Source organism: Cherax quadricarinatus, chromosome 30 (assembly GCF_038502225.1).
Source record: "Cherax quadricarinatus isolate ZL_2023a chromosome 30, ASM3850222v1, whole genome shotgun sequence".
Lineage (NCBI taxonomy): Eukaryota > Metazoa > Arthropoda > Malacostraca > Decapoda > Parastacidae > Cherax > Cherax quadricarinatus.
This window is the reverse complement of record NC_091321.1, coordinates 3,658,764-3,671,636: the sequence shown is the minus strand read 5'-3', so window position 1 is coordinate 3,671,636 and position 12,873 is coordinate 3,658,764. Positions and strand designations below refer to the sequence as shown.

Genomic DNA, 12,873 nt, shown 5'->3' with positions numbered 1-12,873 from the left:
GAAGAAACACTTTCATCATCACTCACTCCATCAATTTTGCCAGAGGCGTGCTGACACTACAGTTGGTACACCTTATATTTTTTTCCTTTTTGTATGAAAAATATTCTTACCTTATTTCATCTATTAAAAATATAAAAATACTGTATCAACTCATCAAAACATTCCTACAATTATACATCATACTACAGTACAGAATATGTTCTTGTACAGAAGATATTAACACCATGGAAAAAAAAGATTGATCCACTGGTACAAAATAACAACTTTTGGGTCTGCCTTCAGCAGATGCAAAAAAGTTAATGCTCTGTTTGTCCCAAATAGTAATTCATAAGAGTGGTAACTTTTGGTTAACTGGTTACGTAAATTTTACATATTTAGTGAACATTTGATAAAGTGATCATAATCTAACTCTCACAATTCATGCCAACAGCATTGTAAAGTAATTGCCTATGGGGTATCTGGCATCTCCCAGAATGCTGCCATTAGGCCTATAAAAATGAATAACAAGGGTTACTTGCTCTCTCTCTCACTTGATTCCAGCAGTTACAGTAACAAGGTTTAGTACTTGTTTGTTGCTCATTAGACATGTTTTGTGGCCAAAATTGCTTGGTTAGGCTAGGGTACTTCTATGATGATACAGCAGTCCCAAGGGTTGTGTTGAGCTACTGTGGTTAAACCCATTTTGTGGCCCATAGGTGTTTTATGTCAATAGTTTCTGACAAGCTTAGGGTTGCATGTTATCTCTTGTGTGTTGTTGGACCTGCAGCACCAGTGGTAGACTTTGAGAAAAATATCTGGCTTCAGGTCAGCTGAGGTTTCAGTGCCTGAAGTGTAATTTCTGTGTCTGTTTGCATTATGTGATCAGAACAGGCCTCATTAACCTTTGTAAAATGTAGAATCCAAAAAATGTATCAGGGACTAGCAAATGACTTGCTACTACTCTTATCTTATAGAGTAACAACTTTTCAGCAAATAATGCACAATATGCCACTTAGGTTTCCTAATGGAAAACAAATAAATGGTAATAATTAAAGTTAACATGCAAAAAAAAAATTGCCATTTTTTTTATTCACTACATCCAGCATGGCAAATTATTTTAATGATAACTCACACAAGAACTGGCTTTCCTGATATTTTCTTATCTGCCAGGAGGCTAAACAAGACATCCCGACATTCCCGCACTCTTGCTGCATCACTTGAATCGACCACAAAAATGACACCATGTACCTGAAAAGTTCAATGTAGAGTACAATATGAATAAAACTTGGTGAAACAGCAGTAATAATCTGATTTGATTAATGAAAATCTGAGTTTAGAATTCAGCAGGTTAACCCTTTGAGATAAGCTGTGAGTGGTAAATTTGGGCCTAGATATGAGAGAATGCATCTATGTGGTAAGTGTGCACCATGTAAAACAAATCCTGCAGCACGCAGTGCATAATGAGAAAAAAAACGCGACTATTTTTGGGGGATTAAAACACCGACTTTGCGGTGTATTTTCGTATGGTTTTTACAGTTATATTTGTGGTTTTCATTTGATAGAATGGAAGATATATTACAGAAATAGAGATGATTCTGATTGGTTTTAGTACTGAAAATAGCTTGAAATTGAGCTCAAAGTAGCAGAAATGTTCAACAGTAAACAAATTGCATCACACGTCCAATACACATCAACTGGTGACTCTAATTTATGTTCACGAATGCACTGATATTATTTATACAATCATTACAATTTTGCATAACAGTAAATCTTCTATTTTTTTTGGTGTGAATAAAAATTCTTTATGTAAATAAAAAATCAAAATGGAATTCATCTGTAAAGCTTGGAAACATAACTAATAAACAGAGGAAATATTATTTTAGTGCCAGGAATGTTTGCATTGTTTATTCTAGACCCTATTTTGAAATTGGAATATTTTGAACTTTGTGTGAATTTGGCAAAATTACCAATTTCTTATCACTTTATTGGGTATCTGAAATAGTTGAATGGGCAGTTTCTTGTGATAAATCAATAAAATAAAAGTAATACAAGTGAAATAGCTAAGAATTTGGTCAACTGGAATAACATTATTGGCCTAAAATAGGAGTCAAAGTGGGCAAAATCACTGATGTGTAAATATCACTGATGCAGTAAAATTCGCACTAGTGTATTTTCATCATTTTTCCATCAAATTTCATATCCACTGTCCTCTCATTCCCTCCAACTGAATAATTATCCAATACTGTGTGTACATACAACTGACTGCAATTCTCCCATGCCTTTGCCTGCCTTAAATATAACTTTGTTAGACTCAAGCACATTCAAAAACTTACCATATCTAATGATGTGAACCTGACAATTATGCCATAAACAGATAACAGGATTTTTTTTAAACAAGCTGGCCATCTCTCACAAAGGCAGGTTGACCCAAAAAAGAATCACTTTAACCATCATTTACATTATCACTGTCATGTCAGAGATGAGCAGACACAAAAGTTTAACTGTTCCTCTAAATAGCAAAATCCGTACCCCCTCCTTTACAGTGCAAGCATTGTACTTCCCACCTCCAGGACTCAAGTCCAGCTAACTGGTTTCCCTGAATCCCTTCACAAGATATTACCTTGCTCACACTCCAACAGCTCGCCAATGTCCAAAAAACATTTTTCTCCATTTATTCCTATTTAACACACACACACATGCCTGCCATATGTCTAAGCCCCTTGAAGGATTATTATTATTATATTCCGGAAAGAATTAAATCCATTAAGAATCAATGAGAGAAATGGCAGACGAAGAGGCTGAGGTGCTCAGATAAGACATCAACAGACAGAAGGGTAAAGGAGAAAAGGGTTACAATTTGTGTAGTAAATCAGTGTCAGTTAAGAAATATGGGAATCTTAATTAAAAGTGAAGCTGGAAGACAGATGGTAAGCATATTATGGAGACAAAGAAAGGTATTAAAAAAAATGGCAATGAATAGGACAATGAATCAAGAAATGTTGGACTATCAGAACTACCAGACAATTCTTGCAGTGGTGCTAGCAATTCTCCAAGAGATGACTGTGTGCGAGTCTAGCGACACCAATATCCAGGCATACCTAAGACTGATTTTAAGTGTTTATCCTCCCAGCCTGGTCTGAGGCCAGACTTCCTTGTTGGCTCCATACTCAACCAGGCTGTTGCTGCTAATGATTCCTAAGCCTAGCAAGTAGGTTGGGATCAAATTTGCTTGAGAACTTCTACTTTTATTCTGACAAAATATTTTATGTTTGTTAGTATAATGCCAAAGAAACATAAACCACAAATGTTGACAGTGTTCTCCGGTTGTGTATATTTCCCCCCACATCTCTTACTCCAATATATTATGTTACTGTATAGACTGAAGGCCTACTCATCAGCTGTCTCCCACAGAGGTAGGGTGACCCAAAAAAGAAAGAAACACTTTCACCATCATTCACACATAATCAATGTCTTTGCAGAGGTGCTCAGATACGACAGTTCAGATGTCACTCCAAACAGCCAATGTCAAAAACCCCTCCTTTAAAGTACAGGCATTGTATATCCTACCTCCAGGAATCAAGCCTGGCTAACTGGTTGCCATGAATCCCTTCACAAAATATTACCCTGCTCACATTCCAACAGCTTATGTCCGAAAAACCATTTGTCTCCATTTACTCATATCTAGCATGCTCACACAAAATGTGTGAGCATGTTAGATATGAGCATTTTTTTTTTTAACACATTGGCAGTTTCCCACTAAGGGCAGGGTGACCCAAAAAAAGAAAGAAAAACCCAAAAGGAAAGAAAGAAACTTTCATCATCACTCAACACTTTCAGCATCACTCATACATAGTCAATGTCTTTGCAAAGGCGCCCAGATATGACAGTTTAGATGTCCCTCCAAACTGCTAATATCCCAAACCCCTCCTTTAAAGTGCAGGCATTGTACTTCCCATTTCCAGGACTCTAGTCCGAGTAACACATATATACTTATATACAGTGGACCCTCGCCTAACGATATTAATCCGTTCCTGAGAGCTCAACGTTAGGCGAAATTATCGTTAGCCGAATTAATTTTCCCCATAAGAAATAATGGAAATAAAATTAATCCGTTCCTGACACCCCAAAGTATGAAAAAAAAAAATTTTTACCACATGAAATATTAATTTTAATACACACAAACTGAAGAAGACATGTACAATTACATGACACTTACCTTTATTAAAGATCTGGTGATGATTGATGGGATGGGAGGAGGGGAGTGTGTGGATGGTGTTAATGTTTAGCAGGGGAATCCTATTCCATTAGGACTTGGTGTCAAGTCTTTTCCCGGGGCTACTTCCCTTCTTCTTTTAACCCTTTGACTGTTGCGGCCGCATATATACGTCTTACAAGGTACCGTGTTAGACGTATATATGCTCATAAATTCTAGCGGCTTCAAATCAAGAAGGAGAAAGCTGGTAGGCCCACATGTGAGAGAATGGGTCTGTGTGGTCAGTGTGCACCACATAAAAAAAATCCTGGAGCACGCAGTGCATAATGAGAAAAAAAACTCCAACAGTTTTTTTAATTAAAATGCCGACTTTGTGGTCTATTTTCGTATAGTATTTATGGTTGTATTCTCGTTTTCTTGGTCTCATTTGATAGAATGGAAAACATATTATAGAAAAACAGATGATTTTGATTGATTCTACTATAAAAAACCTGGAAATGGAGCTCAAAGTAGGGGAAATGTTTGATTTTTGCCGATGTTCAAAAGTAAACTAATGACATCATTGTCCAATAAATGTCCAACTAGCCATTCTAATATGCAGTCATGAATGGGTTGATGTTATTTATACAATTATTACAGTATTGGAGTAGTCTGCATAATGGTAAATTTTCTATTTTTTTGTTTGAATAAAAATTCAAAATAGAAAGCAAGAGTAATATCAGAGGGGCCTGGAGACATGACTGATGAACAAAGAAAATGTTATTTTAGAGCCAGGAATGTCTGCATTGTTCATTCTGGACCTTATTTTGAAATTATCATATTTTTTAATTTTTGTGAAATTGGCCAAATTGCAAATTTCTGACCACGTTATTAGGTATTTGAAATTGGTAAATGGGCAGTTTCTTGTACTCAATCGATAGAAAAAATGGAGTTCTAAAGAAATAGCTATGAGTTTGGTCGACTGAAACAAAGGAATTAGCAGAAAATAGGGCTCAAAGTGGGCGAAATCACCGATTTGTAAATATCGCCAAGGTCGCTAACTTTGCGAGAGCGTAATTCCATCAGTTTTCCATCAAATTACTATTTTTTGGTGTCATTACAATCGGGAAAAGATTCTCTATCATTTCATAAGAAAAAATAATTTTTTTTTTTTTTTTTTAAATTTTGCGACACCAGGAGACACCTCAGTATTGGGGGTTGCGACAGTCAAGGGGTTAATGCCACTAGGACCAGCTTGAGAGTCACCAGACCTCTGTCGCACAACATATCTGTCCATAGAGCTCTGTATCTCCCGTTCCTTTAAGATTTGTCTAAAATGGGCCATAACATTGTCATTGTAATAGTCACCAGCACGGCTTGCAATAGCTGTGTTAGGGTGATTTTCATCCATAAAGGTTTGCAGTTCAACCCGCTTTGCACACATTTCCTTAATCTTTGAAGTAGGCACAATGGATTCCACAACTGGCACAGGCTTCTCAGGGTTAGCCCCAAACTCTTCGAAATCTTTCTTAATTTCCATACTAATTCTCACCCTTTTTATCAAAGGATTGGCACTAGAAGCTTTCTTGGGGCCCATGGTGACTTATTTTGCAGGTGCAATCACTAAAAACGCTGTGATAATATGAAATGTTCCGATTGTATGTTTGGATGCGACCGGAGTGGCTGGCTTGTAAACACTGGCACCCATGGGACAAGTGAGGCGCGCTCAGGCCACACGTGGACACGTCTTGAATGGAACGAATTGCATTGGGCGAGTTTTTTAGCGCTAGCCGAGGCAAAATTTTTGCTTTAAAATGTATCGCTAGGCGGATTTAACGTTATGCGATGCGTTCGTTAGGTGAGGATCCACTGTAATCATATTTTTGTCCAACCTATTTCTAAAGTTGCAAGGGTTCAGATTCATTGAAACTATTGGCAGATTGTTTTGCTTATCACAACTCTATTGCCAAACCAGTATTTTCCCATTTCTTCTCTAAATCTACTGTAAATTTAAGTAATTTAACCCTTAAACTGTCCAAACGTAGATCTACGTTCACGTGCGTAGCGCTCCGACCTTGATTTTCCCCATTTGAGTGCATGTAAAAAAATTGCAGATCTACGTTCGGAGCCTGCCGCATGTAAATGTATATCTACGTTTGGACAGTTTAAGGGTTAAATCCATTATTTTGAGTTCTTTTTTGGTTCAAGAGAGTGGGTACAGGGCTCTCAATTTACTTTTTTTATAAGATTCCTTAAACAGAGGATTAATTTTGTCATTCTTCTTTGTATGTTCTCTAATACATTCATATTCATTCTGATATACAAAGACCAAAACTGTGCTGAATAATATAAGTAAGGCCTTACTAATGATGTTGAGAACTCTAGTATAATTTCTACACACCTGTTACTTATACTTCATATAAATCCAAGTAGTCAGTCAGCCTCATTACATATGCCTAAGTGCAACTATCAGATTTATGTTTACTATGCCTCCCAAGTCTTTTTTATATTCTGTATGGTCAGGTTCCTTATGTAGTTCTTTAGTGTGAGGGGAGTTACATTCATTCCTGGGGATTAGGACTTTGCACTTTTCTACAATAAACTGCATTTGCTACTCTTCAGATGATGACAATAATTTGTCCCAATCTTCCTAAAGTTCAATGCTACCTTCTATAACAAAATCTTGTGGCAATTTTATCCTCAACACCTAGCTAAGCTTTCCTACTCTCATGCCTGTCAATCATTCACATAAAAAAAACTCTATTTTTATTCACAGACAAAAATTATTGCTGTTTTGTCAATACAATTTAATTTATCAACCAAAGACAGGAAGTTATGAAAAAATTAAAGAAATTAAACATAGTCTATCAATGTAGGTTTGCAAATTATATGTGCATTTCTCACAATTGGTTTGCAGCAAATTTCTTGAATAAAACTACTTAAATCTGGTTAGATTAGGTTAGGTTTAATTAGGCTAGATTTTCCACCCTCAATAATAAATAACCCAATATAATACTGTGAGTATGGAGGAGGTGAATGTATTAAGATATTTGGGAGTGGACGTGTCAGCGGATGGGTCTATGAAAGATGAGGTGAATCATAGAATTGATGAGGGGAAAAGGGTGAGTGGTACACTTAGGAGTTTGTGGAGACAAAGAACTTTGTCCTTGGAGGCAAAGAGGGGAATGTATGAGAGTATAGTTTTACCAACGCTCTTATATGGGTGTGAAGCATGGGTGATGAATGTTGCAGCGAGGAGAAGGCTGGAGGCAGTGGAGATGTCATGTCTGAGGGCAATGTGTGGTGTGAATATAATGCAGAGAATTCGTAGTTTGGAAGTTAGGAGAAGGTGCGGGATTACCAAAACTGTTGTCCAGAGGGCCGAGGAAGGGTTGTTGAGGTGGTTCGGACATGTAGAGAGAATGGAGCGAAACAGAATGACTTCAAGAGTGTATCAGTCTGTAGTGGAAGGAAGGCGGGGTAGGGGTCGGCCTAGGAAAGGTTGGAGGGAGGGGGTAAAGGAGGTTTTGTGTGCGAGGGGCTTGGACTTCCAGCAGGCATGCGTGAGCGTGTTTGATAGGAGTGAATGGAGACGAATGGTTTTTAATACTTGATGTGCTGTTGGAGTGTGAGCAAAGTAACATTTATGAAGGGGTTCAGGGAAACCGGCAGGCCGGACTTGAGTCCTGGAGATGGGAAGTACAGTGCCTGCACTCTGAAGGAGGGGTGTTAATGTTGCAGTTTAAAAACTGTAGTGTAAAGCACCCTTCTGGCAAGACAGTGATGGAGTGAATGATGGTGAAAGTTTTTCTTTTTCGGGCCACCCTGCCTTGGTGGGAATCGGCCAGTGTGATAATAAATAAATAAATAATACTGTGAAACATCAGGATAACCTTGAATTCAAAATCCATTGTACTGAAATGCAACGGACACAATCTGTTGTATGGGAAGCATATGGGACATGCATACTACTTTTAATGGACAAAATCTTGATGCAGTGGATTAGGTCCATTGTATGGGTGTTATGCAGGGTTCTGCATGACATTGTAAAGTATATACAGTCATAACAGTATGAATGTTTACCTGGAGTTTATCTGGAGAGAGTTCCGGGGGTCAACGCCCCCGCGGCCCGGTCTGTGACCAGGCCTCCTGGTGGATCAGAGCCTGATCAACCAGGCTGTTGCTGCTGGCTGCACGCAAACCAACGTACGAGCCACAGCCCGGCTGATCAGGAACTGACTTTAGGTGCTTGTCCAGTGCCAGCTTGAAGACTGCCAGGGGTCTGTTGGTAATCCCCCTTATGTGTGCTGGGAGGCAGCTGAACAGTCTCGGGCCCCTGACACTTATTGTATGGTCTCTTAACGTGCTAGTGACACCCCTGCTTTTCACTGGGGGGATGGTGCATCATCTGCCAAGTCTTTTGCTTTCGTAGTGAGTGATTTTCGTGTGCAAGTTCGGTACTAGTCCCTCTAGGATTTTCCAGGTGTATATAATCATGTATCTCTCCCTCCTGCATTCCAGGGAATACAGGTTTAGGAACCTCAAGCGCTCCCAGTAATTGAGGTGTTTTATCTCCGTTATGCGCGCCGTGAAAGTTCTCTGTACATTTTCTAGGTCGGCAATTTCACCTGCCTTGAAAGGTGCTGTTAGTGTGCAGCAATATTCCAGCCTAGATAGAACAAGTGACCTGAAGAGTGTCATCATGGGCTTGGCCTCCCTAGTTTTGAAGGTTCTCATTATCCATCCTGTCATTTTTCTAGCAGATGCGATTGATACAATGTTATGGTCCTTGAAGGTGAGATCCTCCGACATAATCACTCCCAGGTCTTTGACGTTGGTGTTTCGCTCTATTTTGTGGCCAGAATTTGTTTTGTACTCTGATATACAGTCATAACAGTATGAATGTTATAATTGCAAAGCATAATTTTATAATTCATAATGTGCTTTTGGGGGGTACTGTAAAGTAGGTTAAACTATAATTATAAAGAAATCCTGCTAGGGATTTATTTTCCAACTGTGTTTGGGTATGCGGGGTAAGCGTGGCTTGGGGCATTCAGGTGGAGTCAGCATGGCTTGGAGGCTGGCGTCAGACATGCTGTGTATTTAAGCTAAATTTGTAGTTGTGTACTCCTTTTGTTTATCTAACTCAAGCCATAGGCTCTTTATGGTTTACCTGTATGCTCACCTAGGCTCTGACATGGTCAGGGTGCTGTGGGATGAGTGAGGAAATAAGAAATGGGGATGGTATTGGAGTAGTGACGACCTGGCGCTGACTAGGCCTAGTGGTTATGGTTGCTGGACCGCCAGCCTCCTACAAAGTCGCTGTTTTAATAAAAAATCACGGTCTCAGTTTATTTTCTCTCATTATACACTGTGTGCTGCAGGATTTGTTTTATGTGGTGCACACATATCACATAGATGTATTCCCTCATATCTAAACCCAAATTTACCGCTCACAGCTTATCAGAGTGAGCTGAGCTCATGGCGTAGATCTATGGTTTGGACCCTGAACATAAAGCCGTAGATCTACTGCATGGAGCCTAAAAGGGTTAAGAGGAGGGGCAATGCTTGTAGCTCAGCAGCACATAGCCACTAACATAAATAGTACAACACTTCCAGTTTTGTTGTTGCACTTTTCCATGGGATCATATTTTATGACAGTTTCTCACAAACTGTAAATCTTATCCTGAAGTGTTTCCTGGTGTCGCAAAAAAAAAAAAAAAAAAAATCTTATGAAATGATAGAGAATCTTTTCCTGATTGTAATGGCAATAAAACAACGAAAGTTGATGAAAAACTGACGGAATTATGCTCTTGCAAAGTTAGCGACATAGGCAATATTTACGAATCGGCAATTTTGCCCACTTTGAGCCCTATTTTCGGCTAATTCCATTGTTCCAGTCGACCAAACTCGTAGCTATTTCTTTAGAACTCCATTTTTTCTATCGATTGAGTACAAGAAACTGTCCATTTACTGATTTCAACTACCCAATAACGTGGTCAGAAATTTGCAATTTGGCCAATTTCACGAAAATTAAAAAATATAACAATTTCAAAATAGGGTTCAGAATGAACAATGCAGACATTCCTGGCTCTAAAATAACATTTTCTTTGTTCATCAGTCACATCTCCAGGCCCCTCTGATATTACTCTTGCTTTCTATTTTGAATTTTTATTCAAACAAAAAATAGAAGATTTACTGTTATGCAGACTACTGCAATATTGTAATAATTGTATAAATAATGTCAACCCATTCATGACTGCATATTAGAATAGCTACCTGGACATTTATTGGAAAATGACATCATTTGTTTACTTTTGAACATCGGCAAAAATCAAACATTTCCCCTACTTTGAGCTCCATTTCAAGGTTCTTTTCATAGTAAAACCAATCAAAATCACCTCTATTTCTATAATACATTTTCCATTCTATCAAATGAGATCAAGAAAACGAGAATACAACCATAAATGCTATATGAAAATAGACCACAAAGTCGGCATTTTTAATTAAAAAAAAAAAAGTCGGAGATATTTTTTTCTCATTATGCACTGCGTGCTGCAAGATTTTTATTATATGGTGCACACTGACCACACAGACCCATTCTCTCACATGTGGGCCTACCAGTTTTCTCCTGCTTGATTTGAAGCCACTAGAATTTGTATGTATATATACGTCAAAAACGGTGGCTTGTAAGATGTGTATATACGACCAAAACAGTCAAAGGGTTAATAAACAATTATATACCATATGCATGCACTGTGTATTAGTGTTCATAACACAATCCATAGTTTTAAATACGTGTAAGATTTTATTTTACTTTCTCACAAGAGAGACTTTATACTATCATCATTTTAGATGCATACAAAAATGAAACACTATAGTGTATTGTACATGGATGTATGAGCCAATTTATATATAAAAAAAACTACTTCCCTTTTGTAGTAGTTTTATATTACTCTATGTTATTCAAATATTCATGGAACTTACAAAGTCATTCAGAGAGTAATTTTTGTAATCTTACCTCTGAGAAATATTTTGCCCAAACTGGTCGAATCTTATTTCCTCCTCCTAAGTCATATATGGTGATCTCGCAGCCTCTGTATTCCAGACTCTCAGGGGCAAACCCCACAGTTGGGGCCACATCCTCCACAGGATCTGAAAAATTATTCATATGAAAGCAAGAATAATTTTACATGTGAAATATTATTTCTATATGAAGAGAAACCTTAGTGTAGTTATACACAGCCTATTAGTTTCAAACATTTTGAGGACATCCCTTTCATCAGAGCCTAAAATATAATTTAAAATTCTCATAAAATAAAAAAGGCCTTGTAAATACTGTATACATAAGCACTTCAACATAATAGTTGGGTAAAATAAAGGAACTAACACTACAGATTTAACTGAAACTGAATATGACCATCATTCACTTCAAAATAAAAGAGGTGTACTGAATTTCCATTATTCCTTAGAGATAGTTTCTCTCTGTACGAAGAGACCTGTATATGATCAGGTTCTGCTCCAGAGTATACAAACCCAAAATTTAAAATATAACATGGACATGACATTGGTATTTCTCTTCATGGTACTGAGAGTGTACCCTCAGCATATATTACAGTGCCATGCATGAAAGAATGTAAATGCTTATACGTATATATAATTTGTAAATCAAATGAAATAAAGTATGAAGTAATCAGTGCTTATTATTTATGAAGAATATATCATTGTATGAAAACATTTAAGAACCATCTTATAATTTATATTTTATTCAATATCAAAAACCTGTGTGTCTACCCAAGAGAACAAGACATCTCGTCATATTACTGAAATTTACCTTTCTAGTTTCTCTTTCCCATGCTTGTTACTGTCACAAGTTCTGGTGACAGTACTTACATTCATTAAGGTTGAGCATGTTCCTTCTCATTTATTTTAACATATCAGCCATTTCCTACAAAGGCAGGGTGGGCCAAAAAAGGAAACACATTCATCATTAGTCATTCAACAGCTGTCTTGCTATTAGTCAATGGACATCATAATTCATTAAAGCTTTTTGAAATGCAACATCTCCATTCACTCTACAGAGGGCTTGCACTGTATTTCCCATTTAGAGAACTTAAGTCCAGATAACTGTCTTCTCTGAATCATAGTTTAGGTGGCAAAAAAAATACATCAATCTTCTGACATCAAAATGTAATATAATTCTTGGTCACACACAAGCAATTCTTCCTTGAGTAATATCAACGGCACTTACCTCCCACAATACTCTTGGCAGCTGTTGTTTTCCCAGCATTATCTAACCCCACCAGAAGCAAAGTGACGGGCCTAAAAACAATGGAACAGGTTACTTCATACCCATTATATACTATAAAGAGCATACATGCATACATATGCATACAAACACACATACATACATTTACATATAGCAAAACCTCAGTATTTACTATATCCTTATTTACTAACTTGGATTTTTCACAATAAAAGGCCATCAGCAAAAAAATCAGTTCTTTACACTATTACAAGCCCTTCACAAGTTGGTTAACTGCTTTTATGCTATCATGATGACCATAACTGTTTGAGATATTTAATTGAATTTTATTTTTATCAGCTATTTTAACCCTTAAGCTGTCCAAGCTGATCTACGTTCACATGCGTAGTGCTCCAAAAGTAGATCTACTTTTTTTTTTACATATTTTCAAATATAA

The 12,873-nt window shown here is 37.4% G+C and overlaps 1 protein-coding gene across 1 annotated transcript in view; it reads right to left on the bottom strand.

The window, feature by feature from the left end:
- LOC128692606 (ADP-ribosylation factor-like protein 13B) overlaps positions 1 to 12,672 on the bottom strand; it is a 42,907-nt gene extending 30,235 nt beyond the window's left edge. The window contains exons 1-3 of the mRNA XM_053781803.2: positions 12,423 to 12,672; positions 11,193 to 11,326; positions 1,112 to 1,227 (exon numbers count right to left, since the gene is read on the bottom strand). Coding sequence (XP_053637778.2) covers positions 1,112 to 1,227; positions 11,193 to 11,326; positions 12,423 to 12,657 — 485 coding nt within the window. The 5' untranslated portion in view covers positions 12,658 to 12,672. The remainder of the gene's footprint in view (positions 1 to 1,111; positions 1,228 to 11,192; positions 11,327 to 12,422) is intronic.
- Between the last annotated feature and the right edge of the window lie 201 nt (positions 12,673 to 12,873).